This window comes from Zootoca vivipara, chromosome 13, assembly GCF_965207765.1.
Source record: "Zootoca vivipara chromosome 13, rZooViv2.hap1.1, whole genome shotgun sequence".
Classification (NCBI taxonomy): Eukaryota; Metazoa; Chordata; class Lepidosauria; order Squamata; family Lacertidae; genus Zootoca; species Zootoca vivipara.
In genome coordinates, this window is record NC_142596.1 from 5,795,010 (window position 1) to 5,820,808 (window position 25,799).

A 25,799-nucleotide genomic window follows, 5' to 3' on the forward strand; every position below is an offset into this window, starting at 1 on the left:
GGTGGCTGCCTGATCTTAGGGCAGTCAGTACAAAGCTAGCAACAGCATTAACAGTCTGATTTCTACCCCAAAAAATTAAGCAAATTGATCCTCAGAAACAACACAGGAGACAGGTGGATTCAGCTAACTTTATTAACTGTAAAACTAAATTTAAAAAAAAACCCAAACACCACCCAGTTCCCATGACAGGGCAAGGGACCTTCCAAAGTTCTATGAAGTCATGGATATTTGCCTTAGGAAGTTAAATTCAAAGTCTTGATTTAATCTTTGTGGCAGTTACCCCAAACCCCAACCCCAATTTTTGTATTTTTATTTTTTTACAAAACCAGCTTGTGCAGATCTTTAGATGAATTTAGCATTAAGACTGAGGAGCAAACAAACAAATAAAAACAGCCTGTCCTCCCCCCTGTTTTCCTGCAAACTTATTTTATTCAATCTGCATGTATCTACAACCCAGCTAGTTGAAATCAAATATTTAGTGTTCATTAGAGCTGTTTCACAGCAGCAAAATATTACGTTAGAGAAATTCAAATTGCTAGACATAAGAAAATGGTACATACAATCAGACAGCAGTCTAAATGTTTTTAATATTGACATTCAAATATATCTGCATTGTGCTGAAGGTTTAAGAACATGAACATGTGATCTGAAAAGGATGATCCAATAATTGGTTATGCCATTTGAAATAAAAGGATTTGAAGGTTATGTTCCCAGTTATTTATTACGGATGGTGCAACTTGGAACAAACAGCGGCCTGCAGAGCTCTCACAAGGCTCCCATTCACTTTCAGGAGGCTTGTACAGGAGAAGTGCTTGGCGTCTCTTTCCAACACAAGTATACAGCAGCTTTTCCCCCTAATTAAGGAATGTCTTAAAAACACAATAATATCCTTTTTGATCTTTATACATTTAGAACTAAAATACATGATTAAATTAAGGACTCTGAGGTTAGTATTGAGTGAAATCATACTCTGAATAAGCCTGACTCTATGTAAAAAAAAACCCAACCCAAAACCAAAAAACCACACAATTCTACTTTCTAAAGCAGATAATCTTGCCTGCAAGTTTGGAGAGGTCACTAAGCCCATAACATGTGCAAAGAAATGCAATACAAGGAACCATGCAAAATGTACAAGAAAATGTGTTAAGAGTAGGGGAAACTGTACGGTCTAAACAAACAAAAGAAAAGCTTTATAAATACACTGAACTGTAGGTTTAGCATTAGGTATACCATAGAGCAGACAAACAGCACTCTAGCAGGTTCAAATGCTTCCAACATCTGCACAGGTAAGTCATGCCATCTTTGGTTGACTGCAGTACCAGGAAGGATGAGCGTGAAGGAGAGCAAGAGGTTTTAGGCAAAAGGGTGTCAACTTTCGCTTGGCAGCTGAGCCTCAATGTCCACTCTGCAAATGGGGCACTTCTTGTTTGTGATCAACCACTGATCTACACACACTTGATGGAAGAGATGCATACATGGAAGGCGCCTATGAACAAGAAAAATGGAAGGAGAGAGGTCAGCATTTTGCAGCCAAGTATGGCTACCTGAAAAGATACATCATATAAAAGTCCTCCATTAAAAAAACACCCTACTTTATTTTATATTGCATTTTAACATACTGATTAGGAGATCTGACATTTCTTTCCAAAATGATGGGCCTTGTGGCATAGGGCACCTATATTTTGTAAAAGGATGGCATAGTTTCTGAGTCTCTACTCGGCCTTGCAAGCTTGTCTCTGCAACCATGAAAGTCAGAATTCCCCCCCCCCAAAAAAAGTTTGCAATTCCCTGGGTATTATATGGTGATCTGAGGATGTACTAAAAGCACATGGCCACAATAACACTAGCACCCCAAACAAACTAAATTAGATGGTTCAAGATGCTGAACTGAAATAGTACAGCAGAGCTTTGTCCTAATGTCTGTCAGTGCAGAAGAGTTCACACTGTCTACGGCAAGGAAAAAATGGCACTGACCAAAGGGGATATAGGGGGATTTTCTTTTTATCAATAGCAGAAGTATGCAGTCTTGAAGATGGTCAAAGGCATGGGTGAGCCGCCTTAACCCAAGTCAAACCACTGGTCCTTCTAGCTCAGTATTGCCTACACTGTCTGCCAGCAGCTATCCAGGGTTTCAGGCAGGGGTCTCTCCCAGCTTTCCAACTGGGACCTTTTGCAAGGCAGGTGCTCTACCACTGAGTTATGGCCTGTCCACATCATGTTTAAGAAGTGTTTAAACATTTATGATTCCAGGTGAAGCACTACAGCAAGGAAGAGCTTTTCAACAACACTCAATATGAAATTGGCTACATGAAACTCAGCCTTTTCTCAGTTTTTGGACTACTATAGTGTTAAATGTTATTTTTCTGTTTTTAAGTATGTTTTGATGTTATGTTCCTTCTTATTGAAACATTATAAATATTTCAGTTTTTTCACTTCAGGCCCTGTAAATGTCAAAAGGGAAATACACTACAGTCCTGTTAACTGATGACCTCTAAAAATCCTGTGAACAGTATTTTCTGATGACAGTTCATTATGGCACTTTCAATGTACTGATGACAACTAACTGGGACTGGAATAGACTGAATTTCCAAATGCATCTAGTAATCCTCAATTTTGAGAAATATAACATTTCTAAAAATGGTTTTTAGAATGCCAGGGATTTGGTCCTGGCTTGGGGTTTGGTTTGGTTTTTAGTTGCGGTATTTACCTGACATCTTCACCTTCCTCTAATATAGATAAACAAATGGTACATTTTTCCTCTGTATCTTCCTCAGTTCCTTCCTCCCCATCTTGTTTGCCGTGCAGTTTCCTCTGTGAGAACCAATCAGTTGTTACCTTATTAGCAGAGATGACATTATTGGCAAACTGAATAAGATCTGTTTTATGCACATTTATTAGTTCTGTTATGACTGCATTGGAAGTACACACATGAAGGTTTTAACAAAATGCAACAAGCAGGCTAAGCAACCCACCCATTTCTAGCCTCCCCACAATCATTTTAACAACATATTAAACTTCAGTGATTGGCATAGACATTTGCAACAACAAACTGGCATAGACATTTGCAACAACCTTAACAATTTAAGAAAGCTAAAGAATCTAAAATTAAAGGGAAACCAGTCCTGGACAACATTACATTAGGAAACTAAACCGATAGTGATGATGACATCTGGGGCTCCAATCCTAAAATATGCATTGGTGTACAGTGGTGCCTCGACTTACGAATTTAATCCGTTCCGAAGGCACCTTCGTAAGTCGAAAAACGCCATTGGAAACGCGATTTCCCATAGGAATGCATTGGAAACGGAAAAATTCGTAAGTCGAAGCAACCCTATCTAAAAATTCGTAAGTCGAAAAATCCCTATCTAAAACGGCTGCGGTTTTTTTCCGGATGCCGAAACATTAGTAAGCGCCGCGGCCATTACCCCCATTCGTAAGTCAAAAAATTCAGTTGTAGAGTCGTTCATAAGTCGAGGTACCACTGTATAATCCTGGAAAAATGGTGCAACAAGCTGGCACAAACTCATGTGATGCAATAGGTAGGCCTGATAATTGGGGTGAAAAGCTCAAATTTCTGGTCAGCTGATGTTGGTGACTTTAGGCAACTCTTATTCCCCAACTCAATTTCAGCACTATAATATAAACTAAAACTCCACTGATAGGATTGCTGAGATTGAAATTACTACAAATCACTTTTGCATGCTGCACAATCAGCAGACTTGTATTACATGCCTGTTTTTGTGGCTCTACCTTTTGGGTTATCAAATGTCCCTACAAATACAAAGAGCACATCAGGGGAAAGGAGAGGTTGGACTCTCCCAACATGCTAGTTTGTATGTGTTGACATTTGATGGAACTTGTGTCTCTCACCTATTTACTAACACTTCTGAAAAGAATGTAAGCCTCCAAAACTGTGGATTGAGTAAGAACTGCATTTTCAGCTCCTTAAGGAGAAGCATTCAGTAGCAGTCCTAGGCTAGGTACACTTACAAAACATGTCATTTGTCACTTTCTATAAAAGAGCCATCTAGTCACGATCTTTCTAGTCACGATCTTAAGAGTACATTCTTAAAAGGGGGTGTGTTCTATTTTCTATTATTTACAGATAGGTAAGTAAGAATTTGTGGAACTAATATTTGCAAGTTTAGTTGTCCAAAATGTATTCCCACCCCTCCACATGGCCCTAAAACAGCTCAAGACATGCTCACCTTTTTGTATTTGTGTGGATATGTGCACCTTTCAATTGTCCCTTGCGAAGCTCCACGATTCACATTTCCTAAACGTTCTTCCAGATGAATTAATTCCTGGAATCAAGGAGGAACCGAGAGAATTTAATATCTTGGTCCTCTCACTTTCTCGTTTATTCATTCTTCAAATGGCAAAACAGTTGTCTCAACTGCTTAATTTACATGCATGTTATTTGAAAAGTAGTATGTAAGCAGTATTCTATTTCTGATCTCCTCTAATACCACAGTGGTCCTGTCAATCATCAGCCCCTCATGCTGAGAATGGCTTACCTGCTCTGATGTCATAAAGAGGCTCAGCATGAGATGGCTTAGTGCTTAAGGGGGTTCTTGAGTCCCTACATGGATAGGGAACATCTGTAACTCTCCAGATGTTGTTGGACTCCAGCTCCTATCAGCCCCAGCCAGCATGGCCAATGGTCAGGTATGCTGGGAGTTGTAGTCCAGCAATATCTGTGGAGGGCACAGGTTCCCCATCATTGCCTTAAGACTCTGCAATCCAAGGTTGGCAAATAACCTTCATGAAACAGATCCTCTCAATCCCCTTGTCAGGGCTCCACAGGCTTTTGGAAGATACCTAGTTGGTTCAAATAATGTCAGCTCCGCTTGCTGGTGAGCAGTCAGCTTAACTCTTGTGCTTATGCACAGGATGGTTTGTTGCATGTTTAATAATGATGGTAGGATGACGATAAAATGCACTGAAAAGGCTGCACTTCCTGATTCTATGACAAGAAGGGCACCAAGGCTTTTGGCTGAAACACAGTAAATCAGTTTTTGTCCCCAAGAACACAACTTAAATTGAAAGCACTTCCTGAACATGTTTCCAATGTACTAGAACAGCCTTCCCCAACCTGGCACCCACAGGATGTTTTGGACTGCAACTCCTATCAGCCCCAGGAGTTATAGCCCACAACATCCAGAGGGCACGAGGCTGGGAAAGACTGAACTAGAACATTAAGAGTTCATTAACTCTCTGCATCCGATGTCTTAATTTCTCTGATGTGCATAACAAACCTCAGCTGCAAACGTGGCCCAGCTTCACTTAAGCAAGAGGAGTTTAACGCCAACTGTCCTCCCCTTCAGCAAGCCACCTCAAGCAGTACCGCATCCTCTCAACATAAACATTTATTGCAGTACATAGTCCATTAAATGCCACCTACTGCTGCATAAAAATAATAAAAAAGTATTCTATGCTTTTGAAACACCAGCCTTGTTCCCAAGGCACAATTAAAAGGCCAGAGGTCATTTTAAAAATATAATCTAAAACCAGAATAGTTTACATTTAGCTCTGCAATGTACCCCTCCCCCGTGTCCCCTCAAGCAAAAATCCTGCCACATAGCCAGGTTTATTCTATTACAAACCTCAAAATTGCCCCTGAAAGGGCCTCTGAATGAAGTTCCATCCAATCCCGATGAAATGTAACGAATGTGAGGGTAGCCCGCCATGTCAGGAACCTATTCAAATAGCAGAATGAAGTTAAATCTAATTGCAGAACAGTTTCGAGTATTTTACTGTCCATGTTGCAAAATACAGAACCCTGCTGCTTTGATTCTCATCAGCAATTGACAGAAAGCCATCCCTTCTCTTTTTGTAAGGGCTCCTAGAAACAAACTCTTTCAAAGAAGGAAACCATTCTGAACATGGTCTGAACCTGGTCCAGAGGATGACTTGTTCTCACCCAACCAAGACCTCAGGTGTGAGAGTATTTCAGAAACATTTTGGCAAATTATGTGCCTCAAACATAGTAGACATGAAATCTAACATGATGATGGTTATTATAACAAAGCTTGCAAATTATCTAAGAACAAGTCAAGGTAGTTCCTTAGCTCAGTGTTTCTCAACCAGTGTGCCTCCAGATGTTTTTGGGACTACAACTCCCATCATCCCTAGCTAGCAAGACCAGTGGTCAGGAATGATGGGAGTTGTAGTCCCAAAACATCTGGAGGCACACTGGTTGAGAAACACTGCCTTAGCTAGCCAGCTTCATGCATTGTTCACAAGAATTCAAATATGGTCTTAAAAGGGCAGGGACTCCTTCCAACAATGATACAACACTTAGAATAAACTGCAGTTTCAACTGACTGTTGGTGCATGCCTCCCCATACACAACCTCACCATGTTAATTCAGAACCTACACACACACACACACACACACACACACACACACACCATTAGAAATTCCAACACTTTTTTATGGAAAGGAGAGAACAAAAAACAAACCCCAAAGGGAACACAGCAAGTCCCTTCAACAGAGGAGAAATATAATAATAATAATAATAATAATAATAATAATAATAATAATAATAATAATAATAATTTATTATTTATACCCTGCCCATCTGGCTGAGTTTCCCCAGCCACTCTGGGAGGCTTCCAACAGAACATTAAAATGCAATAATCTATTAAACATTAAAAGCTTCCCTAAACAGGGCTGGCCTCAGGTGTCTTCTAAAAGTCTGGTAGTTGTTTTTCTCTTTGACATCTGGTGGGAGGGCGTTCCACAGTGCGGGTGCCACTACCGAGAAGGCCCTCTGCCTGGTTCCCTGTAACTTGGCTTCTCGCAGTGAGGGAACCGCCAGAAGGCCCTCGGCACTGGACCTCAGTGTCCAGGAAGAACAACGGGGGTGGAGACGCTCCTTCAGGTATACTGGACCGAGGCCATTTAGGGCTTTAAAGGTCAGCAACAACACTTTGAATTGTGCTCGGAAACGTACTGGGAGCCAACGTAGGTCTTTCAAGACCGGTATTATGTGGTCTCGGCGGCCGCTCCCAGTCACCAGTCTAGCTGCCGCATTCTGGATTAATTGTAGTTTCCGGGTCACCTTCAAAGGTAGCCCTCGATAGAGTGCATTGCAGTAATCCAAACGAGAGATAACTAGAGCATGCACCACTCTGGCGAGACAGTCCCAATGCACACTGTAAAGTCAGTAAGAACGCAGCAAGCAACCCCACTTCCAGGAATGCAGGCCTAACATTTGCGGAGCAGTATTCACCAGCCTGGTACTTTCCAGATGTTTTGGGTATACTGGCTGGGCTGATAAAAGATTTAGTCCAAAACATATTGAGCGACAGCAAGCTGCTAATGGTGAAGGCTGCTTTTGCAACATTGCTGGCATTGGCTTCAGAATCTCATGTCTCCTAAAAGGCCACAGAGATCTCGAGTTAAAGTCATCCCACCAAGCAAAGCAAAAATGAAACAAGAGACATTCCAGTATGCCTTCATGCCTAAAACAAGGAAGCAGTCAAAAGAACTTCAGGTTCAGAGAGTGTTTACCACAGCTAGATGCCTATCAGGTAGATTCCACATTCTGCACTTCCTCACCAATTTAAGCAAACCGCAGTTCCTCAGATCCTTTAATTCTTGAATTAAGATGCAATAGAGGTCACTGGATAGAAAGGCAGGGACTAAATCTTTAAAACAATAAATGCCCAAATCTGGATGATTTTCTGTCCTTCCAATGACATGGAATTAACCTTAGCAGAAATGATGCCTTCCCACCTGGCTGACTAACTAGAGCACTTCTAGTGTACTCTTATGCATAGCAAAGAAAGCCATCAACTCACAAATCCAGAAATTTCCTGGAGACCAGCCATAACCGGTGCAACTCTACTTACACAGACCATCCTTCAGGACTTTGTAAGAAAGGCACAAATAAAAGTTTTAATTCCTTTGTCAACCATCATCTGATCACACCTCTTTTGCTTTTCCAACAGCAATTTTCTAACTGTTTCATTTAGGTAAGACACCCTTGACAAGGGGTATTCTCTGACACTGACAAGCTGCACAGGGTCAAAGATAGTGATGCATAAGGCCCTTGCACAGTTACGCTAAGTGCTGTACAACAGGGTTCATGACATTCTCTGTAAACTGGGATGAAGAACCTGTGGCCCTCTAGATGTTACTACATTACAACTCCCATCATCCCTGACCACTGGTCATGCTAGCTGGGTTGAAAGATGTTGGGAAACCAACAACATGGGGCCATAAGCTCCTGTTGTAAGAGAACCTGACAATCCAGGTGCTATCATTTTAACCGGCATTTCATCTAGCACAAGAAGAAAAGCCAGAGATGTGTGTCATCTTGTTAACCAGAATCGCAGAATGTGGATTGTAGTACTACAAGCAGAATTTTCCTTTCTAATTCAGGAGCCTAAGCAGTCAAGTAATGCCACTGGAAAAAGTTACAGTATTCAGGTACAAAGCTAGGCAAGAACTGCCAGAACTTGTCAAAAGTGGTCTCTTCCTTTTGCATAAGCTGCCTTTGTGTTCTGGAGTCTGTGATCAATCTCAGATTCTGCCAAATTGCACATAAAAACTTCATGCGTGCAGACCAGCAGCAAATAACCATCCTTGCTTCCAATATGCCCTTCCTGTAATCCCAAACCCCAATATTTGTATTAAAATAGAGGGGCTGCTAGAATTCAAAACTACTTCCACCAACCACATCAAATGTGAAATTAAACAGTAGCAAAAGTAACTAGAAGATAATCCTCTTAGCACTTTCCAGTTAATCAAGGAGTATTGTAACTTAGCCTTGCAAAGTGAGTTATAAACTAAGCAACAGCAACAACAAAATCAGATGCAGAGTGTCAATGTACTACTGGCTAATTTAATTTGGGTTATATTCTGATTTCCAATTGAGAAATGTGGGCGAATTAAATCCAATAAAAGTTCCTGCCAGTTAGGACAGAGATGCAGAACAGATGCTGCGGGACTAGAACTCCTACCATCCCATGCTGGCTGGGGTTGATAGGAGTTGGGAGTCCAACAACATATGGAGAACAACAGGTTTCCCAGCCCTGGGTTAGGAAGCCCACCTTTTTCTTTTTTCACAAAAATCTTTGTATATGTCAATGTTCCCAAGAACAAAATTTCAAATGAAATGGAAGCAGGGACAACCTGCCATGGACTCTGACACAATCCTCACTCTTTTCAAAAGGGAGGAGCTGCCCCCAGTCGCTCTTGTGCAGCAGCAAATGTCAAATACTGGCAGTGGCTTCAGAGTTGTTCTCCTTACCATTAAAGGAAGAGCACCTATTTGCAAGTGGTGAAGTCGAGGAGGTGCATGATAGTGAGCCAAGTGAGGATGCAGCGGGCCTGGTGGGTAGGTAGCTGCAGTCACTCCTGCTTCGATTCCCAGCTCCCTATTGGGGGAAGGAGAGAATTCACTTTTAGTCTAGCTAGTTCCTGTCTTCTAGGCAGTGAAGGCAGCATCACATTCCCCATTCAGGAAATGAAATTATTTCACAGCAGCAATAACTTTGACTCATGCAGTTTTCTGGAGATGCTGTACATAAACATTGGAAACAGGAGTTCTCTGTTGATTATCTGTTTATTTCTAGGCCCGGATCAAAATGCCTGTTTTCATTCAGGTATGTTAGATGCTTTTGAAAGCAAAGCCTTCTCAAGGAGGCTTTCATAAAACGTAAAATGAAACATACCAGCCTTTCCCTACTTGGTGCTGTTAGAAGCTGTTGTCCAAAACATGTGGAGGGCCTGAGAAAGGCTGCAATATGCAATATGCCTACTCATAAAATACAATTACTAATTTACTAAACAACCATCGTATAACACAATATAACCCCTGCACAGACAAAAAACAACAAAACAAAAACAAAATTAGTAGCACACAACTGGCTCACACTTAATAATAATAATAATAATAATAATAATAATAATAATAATAATAATACAGTAATAAATTTTTATTTATACCCCCGCCCTTCCTGGCCCAGAAATCGGGCTCAGGGCAGCTAACAACAAATATAAAACATTAAAAACTTCTTAAAAACAGCTTAGAAACAACATAAAGTACAACATAAATGAAGCATCACCAGAGCTAACTGACCAAGTTAGTCCTGCTATGGCCAGCAAGGAGACCAGGGAAGTATTTTGATGTGGGGACCCAGAAAGGTTTCTTCAGAGAAAAAGGGAAGGGAAAAAGGAATGGAGGACCAGGGTAATCAGGGATCAGCAAACTTTTTCAGCAGGGGGCCAGTCCACTGTCCCTCAGACCTTGTGGGGGGCCAGACTATATTTTGAAAAAATATATGAACAAATTCCTATGCCCCACAAATAACCCAGAGATGCATTTTAAATAAAAGGACACATTCTACTCATGTAAAAACATGTTGATTCCCGGACCGTCCGAGGGCCGGATTTAGGAGGTGATTGGGCCGCATCTGGCCCCCGGGCCTTAGTTTGGGAACCCCTGGGCTAAATTGAAGGCCAGGCGGAATAACTCTGTCTTACAGGCCCTGAGGAAGGAGAGCAAGTCTCGCAGGGCCCTAGTCTCATGGGACAGAGGATTCTACCAGATTGGTGCCATCACTGAAAAGGCCCTGGCCCTAGTGGAGGATAATCTGACTTCTTTAGGGCCCAGGACCCTTAGGCTGTTATTATTCGCGGACCTTAGGGTCCTCTGCAGGACATACCAGGAGAGGTGGTCTCGTAAGGATAAAATGAGAAATCTCTCACAGTTGCTTTGAGGAAAAATAGGACACAAATGCAATAGATTAAAAACAAAGCCTATTTAAGGAGGAACTCAAACACAACTCAAAGAAGCATTTGCATCTTTACAAAAAGAACTGATCTACAATAAACTAAGAATTTATTATTGATCAGTTGTCTTTGCAAGTATGATGAACATGGATGCTTTGCTATAACTTCTAAAAGTAAATGTTGCTATATGTTTTGCTGATGTAAATCAAGAGAAGGTAAGAGCTTACTAACCAGGCAGATCTCTCTGGTGCTTGACGTGGGTGCGAAGACATTGTCTGTGGTACATGAATGTGATGTCCATGGCCGTAGTTGGGATGCATCCGGTGAGGATGTGGTGGTGGTCGTTCATGTGCTCTCCTGGTGGGGGGGAGTAGGAGTATTGAAACCTTAGGAATGCAAAGCTTTTCTTCCTTTCTATATTACCTCACACTGCAGCCTAAGGGTGATACGTTTCTCAGCTTTCATTTCTGAGCAGCCTGCTTCATTCACAACCTCCCCACCCTGTCTCAACCAAAGTTCAATCTGGTGAAGGCAAGGAGAGAGATTCTTCATTGAGAAGTATATGGCTAGTGCGGGGCAAGATGCTTGTGGACAAATAGTCCTTTGATGTTTGTTTTTAATTTCTTTTTCCTTTTAACATGTTTTTAACTTTCTATAATTTTTTGTCTGGTTTTATGTTTATATTGTTGTAAACTGCTGAGATATATTTTATTATACAGCAATATATAGTAGTTTAAATAAACAAATAAATGTGAGAAAGGCTGTATAAATGCTTGACACAGGATATTTTAAGTACTATATAAAAATGGCATATTTCTAAAATGATTCACAGATAAATTGAACTTCTAGACTTGAGGTGGCCATTTCCCATTTCCCATTTCCCATTTCCCAATAACCAAGCCTCAGTAACTCGAGCTTTTTAATGAATATCAAGTGAAAAGCCCTATCTCAATTAGCATTCCTTTTTAAAACCCAGAAACTGGATGGAGTTGCTGTGATGTAATTATTCAAAGTGACAGAGGCTGACATTTTAATTAATAGCAGTTCCATTACATCTAAACATTAGAGTGCAGATGATAGGTTCCTGTTCTTAATGAGATTTGCTCCCAAGTAGAAGTGAGTCAACTATTTACATCCATTCATGTCTTTAGCTGTCTGCTCAAATTAGAGCCCAGGGAGGAGGATAAGGATGGTGCAGCTTTTAGACCTTGCTGTCCTTACATCACAGCAAATACCAGTTAACCTCCCCAATCCTTTCTTCTGAGTTTAAGAGTCAGTGTGGTGTCCTGATTATAACGCTGGACTAAGGCTGAGGAGACACTGGTCCAACTAGCCGCTCAGCCATAAATCTCACTGGATGAACCTGGGCCAATCAACCACTAGCTGCACAGTGCCTTTCACAGGGTTGTTGTGAGGAAAAAATGGGTGGGGAGAGAAGCAGGTCTACCAACCTGAGATCATAGGAAGAAAGGGGGCATTAAAAGAAAAAGGTAAGTAATTTGCTTTCAGCTGCTGTTCAGAGGCAGACTTATAGCTCCTTAGCTACCTCTTGGCAATTGCAACTAAGTGGGTGAACAGTCTTCCTCAACCTGGCGCCCCCCAGAAGCTTTGGACAACAGCGTGGGGAATCTTTGGCCTGCCAGATGTTGCTGAACTACAAATCCAATCAGCCCCAGCAAGCATAGCCAATAACCAAGGATGATGTGAGTTGTATTTCAGTATAATTATTATTATTATTATTATTATTTATTTATTTATTTATTTATTTATACCCCGTCCATCTGGGCGGCTTCCAACTGAATATTAAAAACAATACAGCATCAAACAAAATCTGGAGGGCTCAGGGTTTCCCTGATGTCGGTCCCTAACCAGCACAGCTGAAGAGCTGCTGCAGTCCCAAAGTTCTGGAGGGTGCCAGGCTGGGGAATGCAGTGATAAAAGATCAGGTGATCTGCCTGTATTCTAAAGGATTCAGAAAGAACCCTTATTGAAGCTGTTCTGGGTATAAGCTTTCTTATATCTGAAGAAGTGTGTATGCACACGAAAGCTTATACTGTACGCAGAACAAACTTAGTTGGTCTCTAAGGTGCTACTGGACAATGTATTATTCATTTCCTCACTGAAGCTGACATTCTTCTATGCCACTATCCACCACTAGCTGGCAGCAGCCACTGCCTGTTCCTCCTCCAGGCTAAAGCCCGACTTACGTTGGATGCTGCATCATTCTTCTCCTTTGGACCTCCATCCTCTGGATCACCTCGTGAGGGTGCAGCCTTTGGGCCGGAGATGCCGTGGCAGGGATGTGATGGGAAATAGACTGGTGGGTGGCTGGGAGGGGCTGTGGGATTGGGGCAGCAGCATTGGCCAATGGGTGTGGGGGCGGCGGAGGTGGGACAGGGTGGGAAGAGGCATGCGAGGATATGGAAGGGTGGAAGGGGTGGACGGGGTGAGGGATGACATAGTCCACTTGTGAAGTGGGTTGTGGCGGCTGAGGGGGAACAGGGGGAGGGGGGTTTCCATGGGAATGGGGACATGCAGCAGCTTGATGATGAAGCGGCCGAGTCAAAGAGGCATCTGAAAAGGGGTAGCAGAGAACAACAAACCCTGTTAGTTCATTACAACTATCTGCTAAACTAAGATCATCAGCTGCTCTTGACAGCAAACACACACACACACACCCAAAAAATCAGATGCCCATGGCAGATGCTTTGCTTTACCCTGCCACAAGGGGAGGCTGCACCACTGCCAATTGCACCACTTTGCAGAGACCCTGCCAGTTGCCATGAAGCAGGATATCCCTGGATGGCCTCCCCTGCCCAACTGATATAGAGACCGCAATCATTCTTACATGACATATAATGCCGGCAGGATGCCAGAGAAGCCTGCGGTGGGGGCTGAGGCTGGGGCTGGGCAACCATGTTCGCACTGTATCCATCTATGGCAATGGGCTGGCTGGGAGTAGCACCCGCCTGGTGCCCGTATATGGCTGTTCGGGAAGAGGCTCCTGGACAGCAGGGGTCAAAGGCTGATGCTCCGTGGAAAGAGCTGCTTCCGTGGTTCCTTATGCCATTGTTGCTTAAGTCCACTGGGAGTGCCTGCTGCAAGGAGGGAGAGCAAAACAAAAGATTATTTGAATATTCGTGGAACTGTGATCAAAAGGCTGCTATAGGACAAGTCACACAAAAACACATATGCACAATGCTGTCCATTAGCAAAAGATAATAAATAAGCTTTTGTCTCTGAATGGTATGATTAACGTTTGCCATTAGTAAATTTAACAAGAGGCCCGCAACTAGTTTTTCACCATGAAACTGGCATCTCCCTTGTAAACCTGCTAGTCAGAAGATAGAAGGAAACCCATTTGATCTCCACAAAGAGCTACTTTAGGATTCAGAAATAAGAAGTTCCTCCTTGGGCTATATTGGCCAACATTCCAGTTCAAGTCAAGGCACACAAGTAGTGCTTGGGAAAAGCCATGACTGAAGCCTGCCAGCAGCAAGAGGCATAGGAAAAATCTGAGTTTCCCTAGCCAGATACCCTAACTCCAAACTTTCCCTAATCCCACTTTCATCTCCACCAGCCTTTGCCCTCCAGATGTTTTGGGGGTAACGGGTTGAGTGCATACATTTACATTTAAAGCCTGGGGCCCAAAAATCTGAGAGAATGTCTGCCCCCATATAGACCTTTCCTTGCCTTGAGACCTGCAGAGGATGCCCTGAGCAGCAGCCCTGAGGCAGCATGTAGTGCAGGAGTATGTCAGAACATCAGAAAAGCCTGCCCGCTAGCTCAGGCCAAAGGCCCAACTAGTCCAGCACCCAGGTTTCAAAGTGGACTCCCAGGTGCCTGCAAGAAGCACACAAGCAGAACATCAGCCCAGCAACACTCCCTTCACTTGTGATTCCCAGCAACTGCTATTCAGAGGCATAGTGCTTCTGACAGTTGAGGCTAGTGACCTAGTACCCTAGAAAAAGCACTCTGCACAGCACAGCACATGGAGAAACTATTATCCGTAACTCTTAACCATGACCATAGTGAAGCATTCTCAACCAAACCTACCTGCTCATGGTACGGGGTGCCAGAACTGCTACTTGATCCTGCAGGTGCTGGCACTGGGGGAGGCCTTTCAACAGGGCAGCTGGATTCGCTGAACGATGGTGAGAGAGGGACGCTTGCGTGGGGGTTGTGGTGGTGGTGATGGTGGAAATGATGGCTGTGTTGTTGAAAACAGCTGGCGTGAGGGTGCCCCAGGATGTGGTGGTTCTGCGAGGAGCCGCCGCATGGAGAATGCTGGGGGCAGCATGACGGCAGCCTTGGCATTGCAGGAGGGCCAGATTCCAGTGTTGTACTTGAGGTATTTCCTCTTGAGTCATCTTAAATTGGGGGTGAAAGAAACATGTGAACTCAGCTGATAACACAGGTGCAGTAAAAGTAAAAGCCAAACCTGAAAACTCTGCAGGGTGTACAACTGGATTAGTTATTTGCTTATTAAAGTGAGACCACTGTGACCTGCAACAAAATGTTGCAGTGTGAAACGCTCCTCTTCACGGTACCAGTTAGTCACACCCTGCTCCACGATACTCCCCTCCTCCACCCCTCTTGTTTTGCATGCAGAAGGTCCTAGATTCAAATTCTCAGCACCTACAAGTAGCAGATGATGGGGAGGACCCAAAGAGCCACTGCAAGAAGAGTAGCCAGTCTTCGGCTAGACTTAGGCCAAGGTTTCAATCTCCCTGGTGTGGGATTTTTCTGCACAAGCTGCATTACAGGGCATTCTGAGGCACTCTGTTTGCACTGGGCACCAGAGTAAACTGTTAAGACTCACCAGCAGCCCCTACAAACTGGATGCCCTGGAATGTGCTTCAAACTTTCCTGGGGCTGCACACTGTGGGTTAGGCACAAGTTGTCACTCAAATGTTTGCCATTATAACATTTTCAGTAAGAAACCCCAGCATTCCCAGGAACACATGCTCCCCTACTAGGATCACAACATACAGGGCCGTCTTAAGCATATCTGGCGCTGTGATGCGAAGATCCCTCCGGTGCTCCCCCCCCTTTCCCAGCGCGACTGTCTGGCGGGCGCAGTGCGGCTACCGCGGGTGCAGCAGCGCGGCTGCCTGGCGGCCTGACGCATTGCGTCACCCAGCCTTGCCTTAGGGCCAGCCCTGACAACACAGTCAAGCTTACCTCAAGAGCCTGTGGAGTCTATATTTGCTATCCCAGTACAACAGATTGACCCCAAACTGGGTAACACTCTTGATTTTAAAAAATCACCGCAGCTCCCTGTAGTGGAATCTCATATGTCGTCAATAAAAAAAATACACAGGAAGGAAACACTGGCCCCATAAATTCTTTGCCTCTCCAGCAAAAAACATGCACTACATTTTCAAAGTAGTAAGCACATCGACTTTGTGGTACGCCAGCACTTTCACCTACTGCAGAACGGTAAAAATAAATAAAATTCATACCTCCTGCTGGATTCCCTGCAGTCCCACTATTGGTGAGGACAACCAAAGGCTCTGGGGCCAAGGAGGACTGGCTGTTGGAGATGCTAGAAATTACGTCAGAGACCTGCTCTGAGGTCGTGACACTAGGGCCACCATCGGACGTGGAATTTGCAGTCTGAGATTCCACTCTAGATGAAGTTGTTGGCACAACAGAGGGCTCTGTATAAAAATGACAACAACATAAAGAAATTTAAGCACCTGCAGCCTGTTTAAGTGGGTTATAACTCAGAACTCATTTGACACGCATCTTGGGCAAACACAAGACAGACAATGTGGGGTTACTATGTGACAGGCTGTGCCCAAACAGTACCCTTTGGGAGGAGTGCATAGAACCAGTCTAACAGTGATATCCACACCACCAACCTCAATAGTTCCACAGTTATTCATATCAGAATCAGTTTAACATTGTTGTGTCAAATGTTCCCATGGGCCGAAAAAAGGCTGGCAACCCCTGATTTATTCTGATCGCATCTGTGTTGGGGGGCAGGCCTGCAAAAGCTCAGGGTACCAACAGTAACATCTGAGGATGCATGTATACAAACATAGGAGTGATCCAGAGACTTTTCCATATCTGAAACATCATGAAAGGCAGCTCTGAATCTGGCCAGACCCAAAGTACCTTATGTGATGCAAGCAGCTTTTAACATGGCAATCCAAAAGTCAAGAGTTTGGAAGGCCAGCTAACACATCTTGTTTCTTTTCAGAACACTAATCTGCTTCTCACTGATGGGAGGGTCAAGGCTCTGTCACGGCTGCAACCTACCATCCTCATCCACTGTGAGGTCCACTACTTCTGCTGCATTCTGTCTCAGGGGCTGAATGACTGTGGAGATTCTACTACGGTTGCGCTGCTCCTGTGGCCGTGAAGCATGCGAGTTTGAACTGTGGCCCCAGTGGGATCGAGAATGCCCAAGTGACGATCGAGACCTGGAAGCATAAAGTACAAATGCCTGAAAACTCAAAACAAAGGTTCTCTTTTTTTTTACCATGACAGGTCTGGTAAGATGACCACTTCTCCAATCTGTACCACCGACAGCTTCAGATAATTCAATTCAAAACTGTGTTTTGTTTTAAGTGGTATTTTGTTTTCCGGATCAATTGTGGGCCACCTTCAGTAACATGTGCTCTATTTAGGGTCCAAGGTTCAATCCCTGGCATCCCCAGGTAGGTGTGGGGGCAGGGGGAGGCGGAGGAGACTTGTTTGAAGCCAGACTTAATGACTGGTTGGTGTACAGCCTTGGCTACCTATTACATCTGAAGCAGAGGTCATCGTTTACGGCTCCACAACAAGTCACAAACCCTGGCTTGGACATAATGGGAAATCAGGTTTGTTTATCCCACTCATGCCGGGGAACAGTGAAACCAGAGCATACCTGCCAAGTTGCTGTCAGAGAAATAAGGGACCGGGCCGGAAATAGACCGGAAGTAGCGCTGCTGCCATTTTGGAACTGGGCGGAGCATGCTCAGAAGTGACTTTTGATACTGCTTTGCCCAGTTCCAAAATGGCCGCCGTGCCAGAAGTCGCACTGCAGCCATTTTGGAACTGGGCAGAGCAGCATCAAAAGTCGCCGCCCAGTTCCAAAATAGCCGCCGCGCCAGAATAAACCGGGGGAAAACAAAAAAGTCCATTATTTTCAGCTAGGAACAGCTGGAAAAATGGGCATTTCCCGGGGAAAACGGGAGACTTGGCAGCTATGAACCAGAGTGATTAGGCAGATACACCAACATGCTGCTTGTTCACATTAGAAAGTCTGGCTCCTCAAGAGAAATTGTAACAAATCTGAAGTTTGAAATTAATTATGAAAACTTAATAAAATAAATACATAATAATAATAATAAAACCTGGCTTCTCATTACATGTGACCGCTTTAGTGTGGAGGATAGCTCAGCCAGGGCCAGCTGACCCAGGATGCATGGTGAGGCATCTGCCTCAGGTGGCAGGATCCACAAAGTCAGCAGATCTGGCTTGCAAGGGGCACACGGCTTACTGCCGCTGCAGCAATGGCTGAGGTGCACTCCTTGGAGGATGGATCTGCCTCTACCTTCGCAACCCACCCCTATGCCACGGCAATCTCTTGGCCCTGGCATGGTACGTAGGTGTGTGCTCACCATTTTGTGGTTCACATCAGGTGCCAAAATGTCTGGCACAAGCCCTGTGGATCAACGGTCTGAATCAGGATAAGGCAGCTTTCTATGTCCACAAGACTCTCAACGATTAAGGCACTAACTAGTCTGTGTCATCTAATCCTGGGTTTGCATTCTCTTACGATCATACCGTGCAAAAGTGACGAGATACCAACCGAAGATGAATGACAAGACAAACTTATGGACTATGCCAAAATGGCCAAATTGACTGAGAGACTAAGAGACAAAGATAATAGATGTATTTACAGAAATATTGTAAAGAAATGAACTCGCTAGCAGGATTTGACTAAACACTTACAATCACAAAATAGAAAATAGAAAGGACTTGATTCAGAGAATACAGTATTAAGATACAACCAAAAAGCAGGGAAATTATTATACAACAAACCAGAAGAAGTTGGGGGAAGTCGTAGGGAGGAGAGGGGGAATTAGGTTTGTGTTTATATTTGAGATGATGCGATTGTGAAGACAAAAAATGTAAAAATCAATCAAAACTATTTAAAAAGAAAGAAAAGAACATACTGTGCAATAACACATGGGCTATCTTTGCAAAATTCTAGCCCCAAGTAGTACAGGGTGGTCCACCACATACTGGCTAGAGGTCCATGATGACCTGTCACAATCCAGTCTCATTGCCCCAAGAATATGTAAACAGATTTTCTACTGCAGTGTAGCTTTGGAGAGTATTGAATTACAGAGTGGGAGAGATTCAAAAGGACAAGGCTTAGACTGAACCTAGCTTAACTGTTAAACTGCAGGTGTGAATGCGCAGTACAATAAGAGTAAAAAATGGCACAAAGGCTACCTTTTACATCACTAATGTACAGACCTAATGAGCAAGTGTAGTGTCATTATACACAAGAGCCTCAAATCGAAATTCATGCTTTTAATATATATATTTATTTATATATATATATAAATGCTATTTTAACCACATTACATAAAAATAGGAAGCCATTGTAACAAGACTGAATACTCAAACCCTTTACTACACAGCCAATTCAGAAAAAGCATGATGCGAATATCAAGTTTGCCAGAGCATCTTCACTACCATCCATCCAATCAAAGATCAAATTATAGGTACCCATTATAACAGTAATGTTAGACTGTTAAATTGAGTTCTCATAACTGCATCCTTGATTGGTTCAAGAGTTTTGCCAAGTAACAATGCTTACTTCCAAGTGCCATTACAGCAGAAGAATCGTATACAACACAGAATTAAAATTACAAAATCCATATTAGGAAAATTAAGAAACCAAACGATCAGGAAACCAAAATAACTCTGACAAGGCATAGACTGGATGGCTTTAACAACAGTCAAAATACCTTCCCCGCCGCCCTCTCACTACCTAGCCTGATGAAGTGTTCTAGAAAATTCCAAAGCTGACACAGTATTTTGTGATATTTTGATTGGCCTAATAAAAGTATTGCCCTATTACGTATTTGCAATTTTTCTTAGAAGCCAACATAAGCTACCTTTACTTTTTGAATTAAAGTTAGACTTGAATTAAAGTTAGCTCACCCACATTCTGGGACGTGGGTGGCGCTGTGGGTCAAACCACAGAGCCTAAGGCTTCCCGATCAGAAACTCGGCGGTTCGAATCCCCGTGACGGGTTGAGCTCCCGTTGCTTGGTCCCAGCTCCTGCCAACCTAGCAGTTCGAAAGCACCTCAAAGTGCAAGTAGATAAATAGGTATCGCTACAGCGGGAAGGTAAACAGTGTTTCCATGTGCTGCTCTGGTTCGCCAGAAGCGGCTTTGTCATGCTGGCCACATGACCTGGAAGCTGTACGTCGGCTCCCTCGGCCAATAATGCGAGATGAGCGCAGCAACCCCAGAGTCGGTCACAACTGGACCCAATGGTCAGGGGTCCCTTTACCTTTTACATAAGATCCCAAGTATAATCTTTGACATCTCCAGTTCAAGAAATCAGTACGCAGACTATGCTTGCAGAAGTGTTGGGAGAGATGCTGCCAGTGAATGCAGACAATACTGAACTAGATGGACAAATATTCTGACCTGCTAGAAGCAGCTTCCTGAGTTCCTAGTTGGCCAAAGTCGCAGTCCTAGTTGCTCTGCAAATACAGGGATGCGGATGTTCGGGCAGGAAGCACTCTGAGCCAGTCTCTTTTTTTTAATAGTTTAGGGAAAGGTGCATTTTGTATGCTTCCAGAAGAAAGCAACACTACAGTATCTTGTTCTCTTTCAAGCAAGCATATGTATTAAGTAACAATTACATTAGTGAATTGCAAAAATATGTTTACTGGAATCCTGTGCCCACAAATTCAATCCCACACCTCTGGGAAACATGCATGGATTTTCCAGCCTATTATGGGCAGGACCATTGCTGCTGACCTTACCCTACCTGTTTCCACCATCATCCACCATGGATGTAGCAACCGAGTAATTTCGTTGTTCCCGCAAGGGGGCAATGACAATAATCTTATCTTATCTTATCATCTTATCCCCAGTAGACAAGCGTTCCCTGCTGGTTTCTCATTCCTGTCAATCCTGTTATCTGCTTCTCTCTTCACCTGCTTTATTATGGTCTGCCTCTCTGGAGTTCTTCAGAGTTTGCCTTTCTAGTCCATAATTTAATTTTGTCGCTCGCTTGATAATTTGGGGAAATCAACCTACTGAGAAATGCCTGAGCCCTCCTCTCCACACCTCCAAGACTCACTCTACTGTGGGTGGGGGGATGAGACACATTTCTGCCTATATTGATACCCCTCATATACAGTCATGGGGAAAAGAAGTATACCCTCTTTGAAATTTTAATATTTTTTTACATATGAGGACATATTAACATTCACCTGTTCTTTAGCAGGTTTTAAATTAGGTAAATACAACTTCAGATGAACAGAAGATGACAAATTACACCGTGTCATGATTTTTTTTAACAGAAATGAAGCAAAAATGGAGAAGGCATGTGTGAAAAACTAAGTACACCTTATGATTCAATAGCTTATAGAACCACCTTTAGCAGCAATAACTTGAAGTAAACATTTTCTGTATGACCTTCAGTCTCTCACATCGCTGTGGAGGAATTTTGTCCCACTCTTCTTTACAATATTGCTTCAGTTCATTGAGGTTTACTGGCACAGCGCTTTTAAGGTCCCGCCACAGCATTTCAATTAGGTTGAACTGGGTCATTTGACTGGGCCATTGCAGCACCTTGATTCTTTTCTTTTTCAGCCATTCTGATGTATTTTTGCTGGTGTGCTTGGGATCATTGTCTTGTTGCATGACCCAATTTCGCCCAAGCTTCAATTGTTGGGCAGATGGCCTCACATTTTACTCTATACATTATGGCCAAACATCTCCACTCATCTGTTGAAAGGACACTGTTTCAGAAGTCTTGTGGTCTGCTCAGATGCGACTTTGTAAATCTAAGTCGTGCTGCCATGTTCTTCTTAGAGAGAAGAGGCTTTCTCCTTGGCAACCCTTCCAAATAAACCATACTTGTTCAGTCTTTTTCTAACTGTACTGTCATGAACATTAACATTTAACATGCTAACTGAGGCCTGTAGAGCCTGAGATGTCTCTTTTGGTTTTTTTGCAATTTCTCTGAGCATTGCACGGTCTGCCCTTGGGGTGAATTTGCTGGGACATCCACTCCTGCAAAGATTGGCAACTGTCTTGAATGTTTTCCGCTTTTGAATACCGGTAATCCTTCTCACTGTAAAATGATGGACTTAAAATTGGTTGGAGATGGCCTTATAACCCTTCCCAGTTTCATGGGCAGCAACAATAGCTTCTCTAAGAGCATGGTGTCATTTTCCCCCCTTGGCATTGTGTTAAAACACACCTGAATGCCCTAGACCAGCAAACTGCTAAAATTTCAGCTTTTATAGAAGTGGACACATTTGCTGATGATCAATTAAGCAAGGGCATCTGCTTAGCAGCACCTGTCTGCTGCTTAGTCCCTTAATTCCTATGAAAGCAGTAAGGGTGTACAGTGGTGCCTCGCTTAAGCCCTGTAAGACGAAATTTTCGCTTGAAGAAAGGGTTTTTTCTAGCGGAGGTTGCCTCGCTAGACGAATTCGTTTTACGAAAAATTCGTCTAGCGAATCACGGTTTCCCATAGGAATGCAATCAAATTCAATTAATGTGTTCCTATGGGCAAAAAAAAATTCAAAAAAATTCAATGCATTCCTATGGGATTCGCTAGACAAATTTTTCGTTATAAGAATAGACCCGTGGAACGAATTAAATTCGTCTAGTGAGACACCACTGTACTTAGTTTTTCACACATGGCTTCTCCATTTTGGCTTTGTTTTTGTTAAATAAATCTTGAGACGTTGTAATATGTAATGTGTTGTTGTTCATCTGATGTTGTATTTACCGAATTTTAAGATCTGCTAAGGAACAAGTGATTGTTATGTCCTGATATGCAAAACCACAGAATTCAAAGAGGGTGTACTTTCTTTTTTCCATGACTGTATACTGTATCAGTATTTTACAACGATGTCAATAAAGTAACCAGATACACATTAATGTTGCAGTTTCAGCATTTCCTAGGTCAGAGCTTTCCAAACTTTTCACTTTTGTGACACACTTTTTAGACATGCATCGTTTTGCGACACAACAGTTCAGTTTAACTAGCAAACTGAAGGTTAAACTAACCCATTTCCAGCCCTGGGAGGAGCATGGGGAGTGTTCACATGACACATCTACACACTGCAGCTGACACACTAATGTGTCGTGCAAGGTGGATTTGATTTAAATCAAATCTACTTAAATCACAATTTAAATCACTAGTCAGTAAGACTTGATTTAAATCATTTTTTTCACAGAAAGACTCATTCTTGATGGTATAATCTTAATATTGACAACCAGAGGAAGGTTACATTTTTGGAATAATAAATTTTCAGAGTACTGTAGTTTTTACAGTTCTATCAAAAATTACTGATTTCGTTATACTACATATTAGAAATACATAGACAGTTAACTATGAAATAATGGTGAGGTTTAACAAGTTAACTGTTTCTATTTGGACAACTTTTCTGCTGTACTTTATTGGAAGGAGAAAAATAATCATTTCCATAATAACCATTTAAACAATTTATTTGACTGAAACAATAACATTATAGCATATGTATCCATGTTTGTTAACTGATGTGGTTAAACAGGTTTTTTTTTAAAAAAATAGACTGAGTTTTAGCACACATGGAAAACTTAAAACAAATCCTTATTTCCTGATGAATAGCATTTGGACTATAATGTAACTTAAATAGAAAACTATATTTAGAAAGATTTTTCCTCCAAAAGCATTTTATTTTAAAAATCTGATTTAAATTTAAAAAAATCCAATTTAAATTTTTTTAAAAAATCCAATTTAAATTAATTTTTTTTTAAAAAAAATCATTGATTTTTATCCACCCTGGTGTTGTGACACACAGTTTGGAAAACCCTGGCCTAGGCTGACCATGGCCTCATGCAAGTACCTTTTGATTTCTCTCTACTTTAAAACTGATTCCAACTGACTCCTTGATGAATCCAGTGCTGGACTCCATGGACAAATGAGTGATACTCGTGCCAGGCATAAAACTGGGTGAAAACTCCAGCTCAAATAATCTTTAATAACAAACCTGATCCCATGATTTAGACAGGCAATAAGCTGGATATTATCAGCTGTGATCAGGAATCTCTGCATGCTCAGCCAATCAACAGGCTGTTGGTGCGGTGCTGAGGGGAGGGGCTTAGGGAGGCAGATTCATTTTAGACTAGGAAGGGATTGGTTTTTGTTTTTTTGTATTTTAATGTACATATTGTTAGAAATAACAGCAAAGCTCCCATCAATTCTACAGGGTGAGGGATCCATACATTTTGAGAGTCTGAAAACGAAGGAGAGAAGACTTTACTTGGGTCTCTTTCTCATTTGCTGAGGAGACTGAATTCAGAAGGTTTATTCATTTATCTTTGATCAAGGCATCATGGCATCTATCAGCAGAGTTTCATCCAGGTTGACACTTTAAAGCACTGCTGCAAGATGAAAGGCCAAAATAATAGACAGCTTGAGAACTATATGCATATCTGTCCCTAGTACAACTACAGATTATTCCTGCAGTTAGATGGAAAGAGACTTTCATGTGCAGCACAGATAAAATAATAATAAATGGTTTAATGAAGCAGGAGCAAGGAAGATGGTGAGGCCTAGAGTAAAATGAGAGAGAAAAGCAAAAAGAAACCATGTATTAAAAGTAAACTCACATTTGTTGACTTACTTTACACCCCTATACAATGGCAGGACCAACTTTTCATATGCCTGAGGCACACGAAGGACCCACACTGGAAAGCTATGAAGTAATCCTATTAAATGGATTGTGTGGTAACTGGTTGTCTGTGTTGAGACAGATATATTATGAGGTAGCTGTAAATATATTTGAGAGTAACCATAGAGCAAATAAATTGTGTTTTCAGCCTGAAGTCATGCACTGCCTTGTTTAGTAAAGCTCCGTTTTGAACCCAGGATGGCAGCTAGAGAAACTCAAGACCCGGAGACATAGCAGCCAAAATTAACAAAATATTGAGCTAAAAAACTGAAAGGACAAACTTCTGCTTCGCCAGTAGAAAGCAATGTTCTAGTTTAAAGGTAGCTGACATAAGCAGCTGCTATAAACCATGTTAGGCCACTGGCCCACCTTGCTCAGTGGGATTTAAACTGACTGGCAGCATCAGATAGGAGTCCTTTCCAGCCTTATCTAGAGATGCCAGGAATTAAACCTTTGGACTTGCAAAGGAGCTGGTTCTCTGTGGAGAAACAGTTCCCACTCCCAAATTTGATTTCTAAGGCAAAAGCTTTGTTTTAACAGAATGTGTAACAGCATTCACACTACTGAAAGTGAAGAGAAATCTGTACAGTATATAAATGGTCCTCACTTCTATATACAAGTTATCAACAGAGGGCAGCTGGCTGTTTAACACTGCATTGCCTCGAAATAGAAGTGTCTCTGAGAGAAGGTACATGAGGGAACGAAAACTGGTCAAATCTGATTTGTCAAGTTATTGGACATTGTATCTCATCCTACTGAACAAAAGTAGTGGCCTGTTGATCACCACCGACTCCACGTAAATCTTACCAGTTGGGAAGAGACCCTGGTTGGAAAGAAAAGGGGTGTCTCAAGGAAGAGGCAGTTAATGGCTGGGGAAACCCAGCCAATGGGCAGGGAATGAATAATAAAATTATTATTATTATTATTATTATTATTATTATTATTGTCACAGTGGCCGGAGTGGACTACTTCAGAGTAACGACGCTACGCAGCTCTGCATTTTATTCTTTTATTGGTGCTGCGTATTTACAGTGCTCAAGTCATTGCTATTTACACGGAGCGATGTTGTCAGTCGGTTTCAGAACCTCCTAATGGCTTTTGGCGCGTCTTTCTCCAACACAAAAGCTTT

General features: G+C 42.4%; 1 protein-coding gene across 8 annotated transcripts in view; it reads right to left on the reverse strand.

Moving 5' to 3' along the window:
• Positions 1-114: 114 nt before the first annotated feature.
• RNF111 (ring finger protein 111) overlaps positions 115-25,799 on the reverse strand; it is a 62,132-nt gene continuing 36,447 nt past the window's right edge. For 2 of the 8 annotated variants that reach the window (XM_035131178.3, XM_088656836.1), the window contains exons 4-14: positions 17,015-17,178; positions 16,213-16,410; positions 14,804-15,117; positions 13,596-13,845; positions 12,955-13,321; positions 10,979-11,104; positions 9,264-9,390; positions 5,607-5,699; positions 4,209-4,304; positions 2,708-2,811; positions 115-1,486 (exon numbers count right to left, since the gene is read on the reverse strand). In XM_035131178.3, coding sequence (XP_034987069.1) covers positions 1,369-1,486; positions 2,708-2,811; positions 4,209-4,304; positions 5,607-5,699; positions 9,264-9,390; positions 10,979-11,104; positions 12,955-13,321; positions 13,596-13,845; positions 14,804-15,117; positions 16,213-16,410; positions 17,015-17,178 — 1,957 coding nt within the window. In that variant the 3' untranslated portion in view covers positions 115-1,368. Of the gene's footprint in view, positions 1,487-2,707; positions 2,836-4,208; positions 4,305-5,606; positions 5,700-9,263; positions 9,391-10,978; positions 11,105-12,954; positions 13,322-13,595; positions 13,846-14,803; positions 15,118-16,212; positions 16,411-17,014; positions 17,179-25,799 lie in introns of all 8 variants that reach the window. The other 6 variants (XM_035131177.3, XM_035131179.3, XM_088656835.1 and 3 more) reach the window with 3 other exon arrangements.